The following is a 12,155-nucleotide window of genomic DNA, read 5'->3' on the forward strand; positions in this document are numbered from 1 at the left end:
ATAATACGTGTATTTACGATCCATATAAATAATAAAGGTACGATGTTTAGCGTTTAAAGTTTACCGTCCTGTGTTGAATGTTTCGTTTAATTTCAAACAACGCGATCAAAAAAGAAATGTGAAGACAACCAAGGCCCAACAGGTAAAGACCCTAACAACAGCAAGCACTTAGCAGCACTAAGGCGCAGCGGACGGAGAAAACATGATACATAAACAATTTGTTTGTAGGCCTTAACTACAAATATTCAAACACAGAGTGTTAACCACGGTAAAAATCTAGCCAATGACATTATGTAGTAGAATATAAATTATAGTTATTTTCCGAGTTTCGATTTCTGAAGCTTTTTTGTTAGTATAATCCATATTTATAAGAATTCAAAACACGGACGGACGCCGTCCCTCTCTCTCTGTTTAGCCTTTTGCACTTGTATTGTGGACTATACCATTTCCTTGAGTTCGGTAAAAATGCGTTTGTTAATTTTGTGTACGACGATGTTAAACAAGATTTTTCGATGATCTGTCGGCTGGATTATTGAGGTGGGTGCGATAAAATATAAATATAATATACTTCCAATGATCTTCGGGTTGAGGTGCGGGTTTAACTTTGGTACTAAAAGTGGACACCCCTAATTTTACACATATAATGGACTACACCATGCAGAAACGCACATGGTATTTTCTTATCAGAGGGTGCGTGTGCGTCAAAAAGAATTGTTTTTCCAACGATCCGATCCTTCGTACAGGATGTCTCGTGTGTGAAATTTCTTATCAGAGGGTGCGTGTGCGTCAAATGGAATTGTTTTCCCAATGTACAGTATTGAATTGCGTGTGTTCAGTCGGATCATCGGCGGCGGAAGGATAGGCTAGGCTAGGAGTGCATGGAATTTTTTTTCACCGAAGGCGGCTAGCTCGATTATTGAGGTAGGGGTGGTGCGACTTTAATACTTTCAGTGTCTCCGACCGAGGAACGTTTTTAGTTTCATTATTAAAAGTGTACACCTCTGTATTTTAATGTACTATCTATACCATGATTTACCACGAACGGTGGCCGGGACGATATTGTTTTGGTTACACAATGTTCGATGTTTTGTCTACTGTTTGTGTATTAATAAATGCGTTTAGGGAAATCCCCTTGCAACGAAGACAGGCGATATTTTTTCGTCTCGTCCGAGTCGTGTAAACAAATCTTGACATTATTTTCTATCTACTTCAGTGGTTTTTATTGTGGTAAAACTCGGGAAGGGCACTCACGGCCAACGCAAAAAAAAGGGCAGGCCAGTAGTGGCTACAGTATGGGTGCTATTCATTTTCGAGGGCATTGAGGCCAACTAGGAGGGCACCGACGGCACTGGCCGCGGTAAAATTCGAGGCCTAGTAGGTTATAAAACAAATATTAAATGTTCTGTATTCTACGTCTCGTTAAATATAGCAGTTAACTTTTCAACTCATGAAATATTCTCAACATCCAACAAACAAACATTTATTATTTGTATACTTACATTAAAGCTGGAAACACGGTATGATATTGTGATGCAATAACATGTTGAATGCAGCCAAGTTCTGCCTGGGCAACTAATGCAAACAGATCTAACTTTTCTTGATCATGAACAACATAATGCCCCAGTAATAAACGATTCTTTAGTGTCAAGTAGTAGATATGCCTATAAAAAGAGAGACATTTTTATGAATGCACTTTACATGTACAGTATACACTTTCAAGGATTTTAGATGGTAAAAATAGAAAAATGTTAAAACTTTCAGGATCATACGTAAATGATCTACAAGTTTTATGCCATTTAGAGAAATGTGGGCAATTACTATAGGTAAATTATAATTATGTAGGTATATCTCCCATAAAAAACAAATTGCAAAATATCAAAACCATTGAAATAAAAATAAAATGTAAATAAATTAACTTAACAATTCATGTTTCCGCAGCAATGTGTTTGTCATTCGATTTTTTTCAATTTTTTTATTCTACCTCTATAACATTTAATTAACACTACTAAAAACACCCAAAATAATATAGTTTGGCATTTTATATCGTTATGTGTTTGCACGCAACCTCTAATTCACACAGCACAATTTTTCTTTAGCGTCTTTTATTTAAAAAAAATCTGAACAGTCAAAAGTAAAGTTAAAGTTCCATATCCACTATTGTTTTCATTTTATACTTTATAGCCTACAGTACATATATTTTGAAGTGAAGGGATATTGTATAATAAATCAATGGCAGTAAATACAGTACTGTAGTTTCGAATTTTATTCGCGATAAAATTTTTTTTAATGCTGCTGCTCTAGCCAGCTACGAGGAATACTCATTCATAAGCTAAAGCAAGCATCAGTTATAGTATCTAAGGCCGACAGCTTTGCGACTTTGTAAACTGGACTATATTTTATAGATCCCATCTGCTGGACCCAAAAAACATCTGGGAAAAGAGAGTCTATGAGGGCTCACGGTTGAACGATTTTGAATTCTTGCTCTTTGATTGGTTGACGCGAATCAAAAGACTGGGAAGAATTGTCGTGAAGTCATGTTGTCTCGAGAGGGTATTCAGTTGCATGCCAACAGGTTGAGGTCACACACACACAACACAAAGTTCAAAATTGACCATTTTTAAATGGGCATGTGAATCATAATTAAAGAACTATCTTTGATTTGTATGTATTTTTGCGATTAAAGGATTTAATTTAATAGTTAATCATAAATATATCTGAAGAAAGAACAATGAATAATTTTAAAATGTCGAGCAGCATTTTTTGTAAGAAATATTTCTTGTTATTTTAATAATTTGTCAAAGTACTTTTATGAGAGTGCGCTTTTATTATACTTGCCCATATATATTAAGGCAGAACCGCATTGGTTAAGTTTATTGTTAATTATGTCAATGCTGTCTCTAGTAAAAGTTGTACCAAATTTGAATAACATTGAATGCCATTGTTATGTTTTTCAACAGTCTGTGTGCCAATAAAATTTCAGTTTAAATTGTTGCAGCAATTACTTACAGTTAATTTATTCTTACCTTGCAATTGGCTGTTGAAGTTCTTGTGGGGATACAAAAAACTTAACCTGCAGACTAAATCGATGAGGTGATTTTCCTTTAACTTGTAAGCGAAGTGGGTTTCTTAGGTTAAGCCACAGAAGCTCAGATTTCTTACCACGAAATCTGAGGCCAAAGTAATCTTTTTCCATAATACCAAGGTCATCACAAACCTGTATAAAAAAAGGAAAAGTTAAAGATGTATTGTCCCTTGAAACACAAAAAAATGAAGGTCAAAATATTCTAAATTTAAAGTGGCCATATCAAAGTAATATTAAAGTTTTTCACTTTAAGTCGAAAATTCGAGCCAAAAACAACAAGTTTACGTAATTAACAGGTAAATTAGTTTGATTACATTTCATCTGGAAAATCGTCACGAGCGAAAGTAAACAAAGATTTCAAACCATGAGTACGCATTATGCATATGCTAAATTAGGATTGTTTACAACTCGTCACGGTTAAGAAGGTATTTTCACACAGACCATGAGGAAGTTTTATGATTATGCATACAGAGTAGCCAAACAAGCGCGTTTCATTATGGGATATGTTTTGATTGAAAACTTTGACTGGAAGTCAAAGTTATTTTTGTAACAAAAAAACGTATGTATTTCAGTTAATTTTTTTTTTTCCCGAAAAATTTTTGGTGATAGTTAATAACTATTATGATACTTCAAAATGACCCACCTTTTTTCAAAATCTTTTATTTTTTATTTTTTTGGAATTAGTCAAAGGGACAATACATCTTTAAGTAATACTGCAGTCTATATCGTGCCTAGCTTACCTGGATAAACCAACATAAGACGAGGGGACTGGGCAGCCACAATAGACTTGAACGACGCCTACTTTCACATACCTATTGCGCAACAATATCAGAGTTGGGTGCGCTTTCGAATTCACGATCAGGTATACCAATTCGTAGTTTTGCCGTTCGCCCTCTCAACGGCCTCACGAGTGTTTACTTGTCTAGTAAGAACCCTGGCGCCGTTCTTTCACCAACACGGCACCAGAATTTTCAAGTACATAGAATATTGGTTGATCGTGGTTACGGGTCGTGCATGCCCATCAATCGAGCGAGTGGCCAAGGCAAGAACTGCAGTGCTACATCTTATCAATGCTCAGGCTCTGATGGCGCACATTAGGGTCACTGGCCAGCTTCGTCGCCCTCGTTTCGTTCTGCCGGTTAAGGATGCGGCCGCAACATCTCCACCTTCTGGCTTCGTTCCGCGTACTGGCCTCTGCTAACCCGAGGAGATGAGCGACCACATCAACCTGCTCGAACTTTGGGCAGTCAAGCGCTCGTTAGAGGCTCTTCTTCCCTACATCCAACTATCAGCGGCCCTCATTGCGGGTTGTCTGAATATAGTGGAGGACGCAATGTCCCACCCACTCTATGTTCGATGGAATGACGTCTCCTTCCAATAATCGCCATGGTTTCCACTGCTGCTAAGCCTTCTATACGATCAGCCTTTATGTCTTCCGAAGCGAAAGGGCCGCGCTTGGGCTGCTCTACCAAACTTATATCCCTCGACCTTACTGTATGGCCATTATCAGGGATCGCTTAGAAACTCGGGCATTCCAGATGGCCCGGCTGCCCTTGAGGCGAAATCCCGACGGGAATCCAAGCTCACTGCCTACAATAGCCGAATAAAACATTTTTTCAACTGGTGCAAGCCCCAAAAGATCGACCCTATGAAAGTGACTTTGGGTCAGGTCTGCGCCTTCCTGCATTAACTGTTTGAGGCAGGTCTGCACCATATCCGGCCATTGGTCTGCCTTGGGAGCAGTAATTCTGACTTTTAAAGACGGATCGAGCATCTGTTCATCCCCTGCGATTTCAAGTTTGCTTCGCGGTATGTTCCGAGAACGGCCTCCTACTAAGGCCTTGATTCCACGTTGGGACGTCAATGTCGTTCTAGCCGCTCTTATGCGCCCACCCTTCGAGCTCCTGAGTAGGGCATCGCTTTACAACCTGTCTCTCAAAACTGCTTTTTTACTTGCACTAGCCTCGTGCAAATGCAGGGGTGAACTACACGTGCTCTGTCTGGAGCCAAGGCACAACAGGTTTGAACGGGGTGGCCCTCGGCTTGTGTTTAGGAAAGATTTCCTTGCAAAATCTCAGACATTGACTTCTCGCCGCCGACTGTGTTTATTCCCACCATTGCTGCATATTCAGGGATTGAGGAAGACAGACTTTGGGGCCCAGTGCGGGCACTAAAATTCTATATCAAACGCACAGTCCGTACGTGTCTCAGCGTCACATCTGTTCATTTTAACAGTTTCACCTTTCCGACCTGCTGCTTGGTCGACCCTTGCAAACTGGGTTGTGGCAGCCATCCGGGCTGGCTACGCCTCCTCCGGCACATATGCACCAAGTGCATGGCATAGCCGCTTCATGGGCGTTGTTTGCTGGGGTGCCTCTCCGTGACATCCTGCAAGCGGCATGATGGCGATCGCAGTCCACTTTCATATCCCATTACCTGTCGGACACTTCGGCAAACCAGACTTGGTGGCAATCTTGAAGCCGATACACTAGGTACGTATAAGAACTTTTACCTTGCCTCCCGCCTCCGACTAGACGATATAGACTACACAAATCAACAGTGGTGTTGGTAGTCTATAAGTGCTATTACCTGAATAAACGCCCTCCCTACCGTCCCCTCAGGCAAGTGGTCTTGAGAAATAATGACGATGATAAGTGGGTGTGTCTCACTTGAGGGCGTCCTGGTGGCGGACTGATCCATTATCCGACGGGGGTGAGAAAAAATTTATGTTATTAATGTTCTTTTTTTCGTAATGTTTACCTAAACACTAGCCGAGCGCCACCCTGTTCAAACCTGATGTGCCCTGGCTCCAGAGAGAGCGCATGCGTTTGCACGAGGCTAGTGCAAGTAAAAAGGCAGTTTTGAGAGACAGGTTGTACTGTAAAGCGATGCCCTACTCAGGTGCTCGAAGGGTGGGCGCATACTGTAAGAGCGGGGAATCCAGGTAAGCGGCACTCATAGACTACCAACACAACTGTTGGTTTGTGTAATGTAATAATTGAAGACAATTTTTAAGGTTTTGCCATCAAAGAAACAAAATAAACAAGAATATTTCTTACAAAAAACGCTGCTCGCTTTAATTGTTATTGCTAAGGTCAAGTCTGGGGGTCACTTCATCACGCCTAGATACTTCAAGTATCCTATTACAAACAAAAACTTCAATGGACTGTTTTGATAATAATTCAATGATTATCTGACAGTGAATTATAGTAATATCATGGGACTCATAAATACCAGAAATGCTTTGGGATTTGTCATTAGACTCTTTTCCCAGCCGTTTTTTGGATTCAACAGGTGGTACCTATAAATTATAGTCGAGTTTCCATTTTAACAATTGTTTGTTTGTTTGTTTGTTTGTTTTATCTTTATACTGGGTGGCCTCTTCAGTCAAGACTGATCTCCCAGAGGGCCCAGTTGGTGATCAGTGGCTGTGATGTACTAATACACCGGGGTAACCCCCTACTCGTCTCGAAAGATGTACTAGGTTCTTTAAAGTGCACACGAGCAAGTTGTGTACATTGGACCTACGGTTTATAGTCCTTATCCGAGAAGACTCGTTCTACCACCAGAACCATGGAGTGAGTGAGCCTCGAACCCCTGCCGATGTTATGGCTACGTGATTACGGTTCCACTGTCTCAACCGCTCGGCGACTCACTCACGACAAAAATGTCAAAGTGTAGTACTATACTGCTGCTTGATTTCATCTAATGAATGAGTCATCTCGTGTGACGTAGCGGGCTAGAGCAGCAGCGTGATAAAATGACATAATTCTTAGCACTGCAATGTAATCTGTGTGCAGCATTTTACTGTAGAAGAAATACTTTAATGAAATTAATTATTAATATCAAGCTGTTTAGTTATAAACGAGTATACTATAGCAAGCCTCGAATTTGGAGATTTTAGGGGCAAGGCCAGTTGGCCCCCGGTTTTTCGTTAATTGAGGGGCAGCAAGGCCAACTTGGAAGGTACAAAGGCCATTATTTTTAAAAAAAAGACAAATCCCAGGCCTACTTATAATAGTGTAGAAATTATGGAAAAATAAAATGCAACTTATCACTACAAACGCGATTCCTTGTAACTTGAGGATTTCCCTGCTCCCATCGCAGCTGTGGAAACGCACAATACTGGTTGAGAGTGAAATACATGTGATACACTTTAGGCTATTTTCAAAGATCGAACAGGAATCGAGGGTACTTCTGTTTTGTAAACAACAATGTTATAACGGCCGACAAAGTCAAGCGCGATTTTGGGGATTCTCCTAAGCCCATCCATACGGCAGCAGAGCCCGTAAAAAACACATTTTTAATAACCACTATTTTGTGATTACGCACTAAAAACGAGCAGATAATAATAGATTCCCAAGACAGGGCTGTGAAACGTAAAAAAAAAAAGGAAGCGCAAAAAATACATTAAGTTAACCCCGAAAATAGGCTGCTGTGAAAACGGGCGATACTGTACTGTGTAGTCCAGAGCGAAATACCTGGCTCTATTACATACAGTAGTACGTCTTCAAGCTCAAGCGGGAGTCGAGCAATATTTTCTATTTGTAAACAATGTTGTGTAAAAACAGCTGATGTTGAAGTCAAGTGCCAAAACATGTGGTTTCTTTTTGCCCGTGGTTTTTATTGTGGTGAAAATTCAAGGGCACTACGGCCAGTAGTGGCCGTGGTTGTTGTTCATTTTGAGAGGGCACCAATGGCACTGACCGCAGTAAAATTCGAGGTCTGGTATAATAATAATAAGGAAATCTTATAATTATACTGTGTTGGTTTCCATCACAAAATAGATGCTCATGGCGCATTGACACAACAAAGAATGAATGATGTAGTACTGTAATCGCTACACGAAATGTCATAAAGATGCACTGGGCATTTCATAGAAATCAACGGCGACTCTAATTTTGGTTGCGACAAAATCAACATCTGGTATTTTGTATCGAGCGCCAGTAAAGTAGATACGTTTTATTTTGGTTGTGCTAATTTGTATGTGGCGCACTAGATACATTTTCGCCGTTTACTTTCTAGATGTTTTAAATTAAAACACTAGTTATGATTTCAGTTAATTTTTGGATCACTTCGTCCTAACATAGAAATTCTAATAATGCAATTTAGAATTTTTTAAACATTTAAAGACCCATTCCCTACAATTTGTGACGTTTTGTAAAAATAATGCATATTACTTTAAAAATGTTTATTAAACCAGGTCATTCCAGGTCTTAAATGTAAGTTTTGTTGTAAATTAAGAAAAAAAGAAGAGAAAAATGCACTACTACAATGAGCTACAGTACCAGTAGCTCGCGGTGAATGTCTTCTCGTTGACTGTCTTTAGGCCTAGCCTAGCTAGGCTTAATTTGTAGGCCTAGCTGGTAAACATTGGTATTGACGAGCATCGAAAGCTAGACTAGTCTGACGTTGTATACAGTTGCTGCATTATTTATCTTTCCGATTTTGCCAGACTCCGTTGATACAAATTAGGGGAAATCCAGTATTTTCGCTGAAAATATAGGAGTCTTCTTTTTGTTTTGGCCTCACAATTGCCCGAAAGTGAGTGAATTACAGAAGATAACAAAAATATCAATCCGCGTGCAATGCCTGTTGAGATTTATATTGTACCCGGAATAGGACTTTAAACCAATATTTTAGTACAGTAAATGTTCATCTTTTATTATACAATTTGTGTTTTCATTTTATCTTACAGGTTAATGTGTGCTTTTTTGAAAAAATCGTTTTTAAAAATGTTTCTTGTTTGAGTCTTGTGCAAGTTTTTGAAAAGTGTTTTAAAGTTTTGAAAATGTTGAACTAATTAGTTAAACTAGTAGACGCGCCTAGTGCATATTTTTTAACCACAACCAAATAATTAACCACAAACTCTTTTTATGCCTGCAGGTGGATACGTTTATAAAATTTAAGGATAAAAATGGCTGGCTTTACGGGCGTAATCACGTTTTTATTGTACATGACAATTATTGTTTTTTAAAATAAATTTTTTTCTTGAATAATTTGTTGCATATAAAAAATAATCTATATAAAAATATACGCCATGGCTAAAGAAACGGTACCGTATCCTAACTTCCGTTTACTGAGCCAATGGGGTGCTGGTACGTGTGTGACGTCATCGTATAAGGACTTGGATTTTTTTTCACATCGCGTCTGTAGAGAATGCCTATCGGCGGCTCCAGGCTGCATGGATGTGTGCGCTGATGATTCGTAACTCAGCCTCGGGGCTAGACCTAGCAATGTTGAATTCAGAAGTTTAATAACGGGCGACAACGTCGATGCTGTAGTAATAGAGCAAGTTCGTGTGGTTGGTGGACGTTACATAAAGTGTTTAAAACATGCACACAATCTCAAATATTATTTCATTATAAAACATTATAATACAGAACAATAAAGTAGAAATATGTTGATAGCCAAATTAGAAGTAAAGGAATTATAATTCAATGTTGGAAATTGTGTTGCATCTAGTTCATTCGTCCATAGTTACTATGAGGGTTTTATTTTTATTCCAAATGGCCTATTTAGGTCTATATTTTTTAATAAATTTTGTTTACAGATGGTGACCATAAACAAAAAGCAAATGCGGACAATAAAAAAGGGGCCCTCAAATACCATGATTTAGACAATTGGCCTAGCTCCAGGTCTGAGTCACAGAAATCAGCGCACACATGCAGCTGGCCCCAGCCTGGCAAACAAACTCATATACTGAGGCTATAGGTTATAGCATGGTTATACTGTAGTACGTAGTAGGCCTCTTTTGAAACGGTAAATTTCTGTATTCTAGAATTAAAATCAACATGTTTTGGCCTATCAATAACAACAGACGTAGGCCTAGGCTACATTTAGTTCTTGTCACACGACGGGGATAACAGCGATAAATGAAGCATAAAGAAAATGTTAAGCTGGCGGTTGATCACGGTTTTCGCGATATGAAAAAAAATCCAAAGTCCTTATACGATGACGTCACACATGTACCAGCACCCCATTGGGTGATTATGACGTAATGCAATTTTACCGTACCTTTTTTAGCAAACGAAAGTTAGCAAACGAAAGTTAGGATACGTTACCGTATCTTTAGCCACAGCGAAAAATATACGCCGTGGTTAGGATTCCGGCACCGGAACTCAACTGCCCACCGTTAGGGAATTCGACACGCTATTGTGCATGCCCAGAGCTCTGGGAAGTGAATTATAGCTTATAGTGCCACACACCACAGCACCGAGAGTCAGAGTGTTATCGAGATTTACTGTAGCCTAGTTAGTCGTTGCGCGAGCGATGGATGAAACTTGGCCTAGGCCATACATGAATTAATAATTAAAATACGACTACGCCACGCGTTAAAATAATTATTATGATATTAATAAGAATCAGTATCTATCTAAGAATCGTAATGCTGTAATTAGCGTTGTGACCCCGACTTCCCGAACAGTTTTTTCACATCCACGCGGTGGCTGCCGTCGACAAATCAACTTGTGATTGCATGTTATGTACAGTATAATGCGTTATATGAAATCTTTTATTTTGTACTTAAAAAATCATAAAACTAGTCATGTAATTATATAATTCATAATTATATGAAGTTTATAAATATGAATGAAGCGACCACTTTTTAATTACAAAATAAATAGGCCCACTGGTCACGTCTAACTGGTAGGCCTAACCTAGTATTTACTATTAGTGGATCCCGTATTAGTAGGCATCTAGGCTAGGCTATAGTTCTTCGCTGTGGCGCAGCTATGAAATGACCCATCGCTGTTGATAAGTATAGAGTCGCCAATTACCTCGCTCTGGGCATGCGCAATAGCTTGTCAGATTCCCTAACGCTGGGCAGTTGAGTTCCGGTGCCGGAATCCTAACCACGGCGAAAAATATATTGCATTACATAAATTATATGCCAATGATAATTTAATTAACGATATTTAGACATGGCCATTTTAGACACAAAAAATGATTGAAAACTCTCGTCTAGCATAGAGGCTTTAGTGTACTTACCTTTTCAAACAAGTATTGCCCGGGTGCATTTTTTGGTATACGGTACTCCCTTATTACAGCCGGGGATTCGCTAACAAAGCACCACATCATTCGACCTAGGCCTAGAGACAAACGTCCACTAGGCTAAAAAGTATGTCAGCAGACTTCCCTCTCCCACTACCACCTACCTAGCTAGGGCCTAGGCCTAGAGGTGGCGCGGTTAGGTAGGCCTAGCCTAGCTAGGAGGCTACTTTTACTGTCTTTTTAGGTCCTAGGCTAGGCCTAGGAATAGCTTATATTATTAGAAATGAAGTTTACTGTTTAGCCTAAGTGTTGGTCGATAGTGTCATTATCAACCTAGTAGTGGTTTTAGCAGTTGTTTAAGCAAATAAAACAACAAACTAGACTGTTTCAAATCAACCAAAAATCATCAATCACAACAAGGTTTACGATCGCGATTCGATGATAAAAACAGCTGACACACGTCACACGGACGAGACGGACGCGACGACGCGTCGCGAAAACGAAAAAGACGACTAAAAAAAGGACAAAACAACAATAGAGGGCGATAAATATGATCATGATTTACATTTTTATATATGTGTAATTCTTTGGTTGAATGTGTTGAAGAAGTAAGTATCTCACTGAAATTTCATCTCAAATCACTACCAAAACCCGATATAGGGCCTAGAGTAGCCCAGACTGGGCATAGAGATGGGCCACACCAGTAGACCAGTAGAGGATGGGGTGGTAAATCGCAGTGCGCCATAAATAAACAAGAAATATTTCTTACAAAAAACGCTGCTCGCTTATTGAAAAATATTTTTTATTTAAAATGTTTTTTAAATTTTAATGTGTCATTTTATTGTCACATATAGGCCATGGAGAAATATTATTTCTCCATGCATAGGCCTAATAGTTATTTTACCTGAAAAAATGTAATAAAGCAACAAATTAATACTTAAATTGTCTGTCAGACAATGGTTTTTGGGTTTCTTTTCTCTTTTTATATGTGAATAAATATTATTTTGTTGTTACAGTGAATACAGTGAAGTGAATACTCAATTTCTGTCACTTTAGTTAATTGTATTGCTAAGGTCAAAAA

The 12,155-nt window shown here is 39.1% G+C and overlaps 1 protein-coding gene across 1 annotated transcript in view; it reads right to left on the minus strand.

The window, feature by feature from the left end:
* LOC140040741 (E3 ubiquitin-protein ligase MYLIP-like) overlaps window positions 1–11,517 on the minus strand; it is a 37,421-nt gene extending 25,904 nt beyond the window's left edge. The window contains exons 1-3 of the mRNA XM_072086899.1: window positions 11,072–11,517; window positions 3,024–3,214; window positions 1,500–1,661 (exon numbers count right to left, since the gene is read on the minus strand). Of these exons, the coding sequence (XP_071943000.1) occupies window positions 1,500–1,661; window positions 3,024–3,214; window positions 11,072–11,161 (443 nt within the window). The 5' untranslated portion in view covers window positions 11,162–11,517. The remainder of the gene's footprint in view (window positions 1–1,499; window positions 1,662–3,023; window positions 3,215–11,071) is intronic.
* Between the last annotated feature and the right edge of the window lie 638 nt (window positions 11,518–12,155).

This window comes from Antedon mediterranea, chromosome 2 (genome assembly GCF_964355755.1).
Source record: "Antedon mediterranea chromosome 2, ecAntMedi1.1, whole genome shotgun sequence".
NCBI classification, from domain to species: domain Eukaryota; kingdom Metazoa; phylum Echinodermata; class Crinoidea; order Comatulida; family Antedonidae; genus Antedon; species Antedon mediterranea.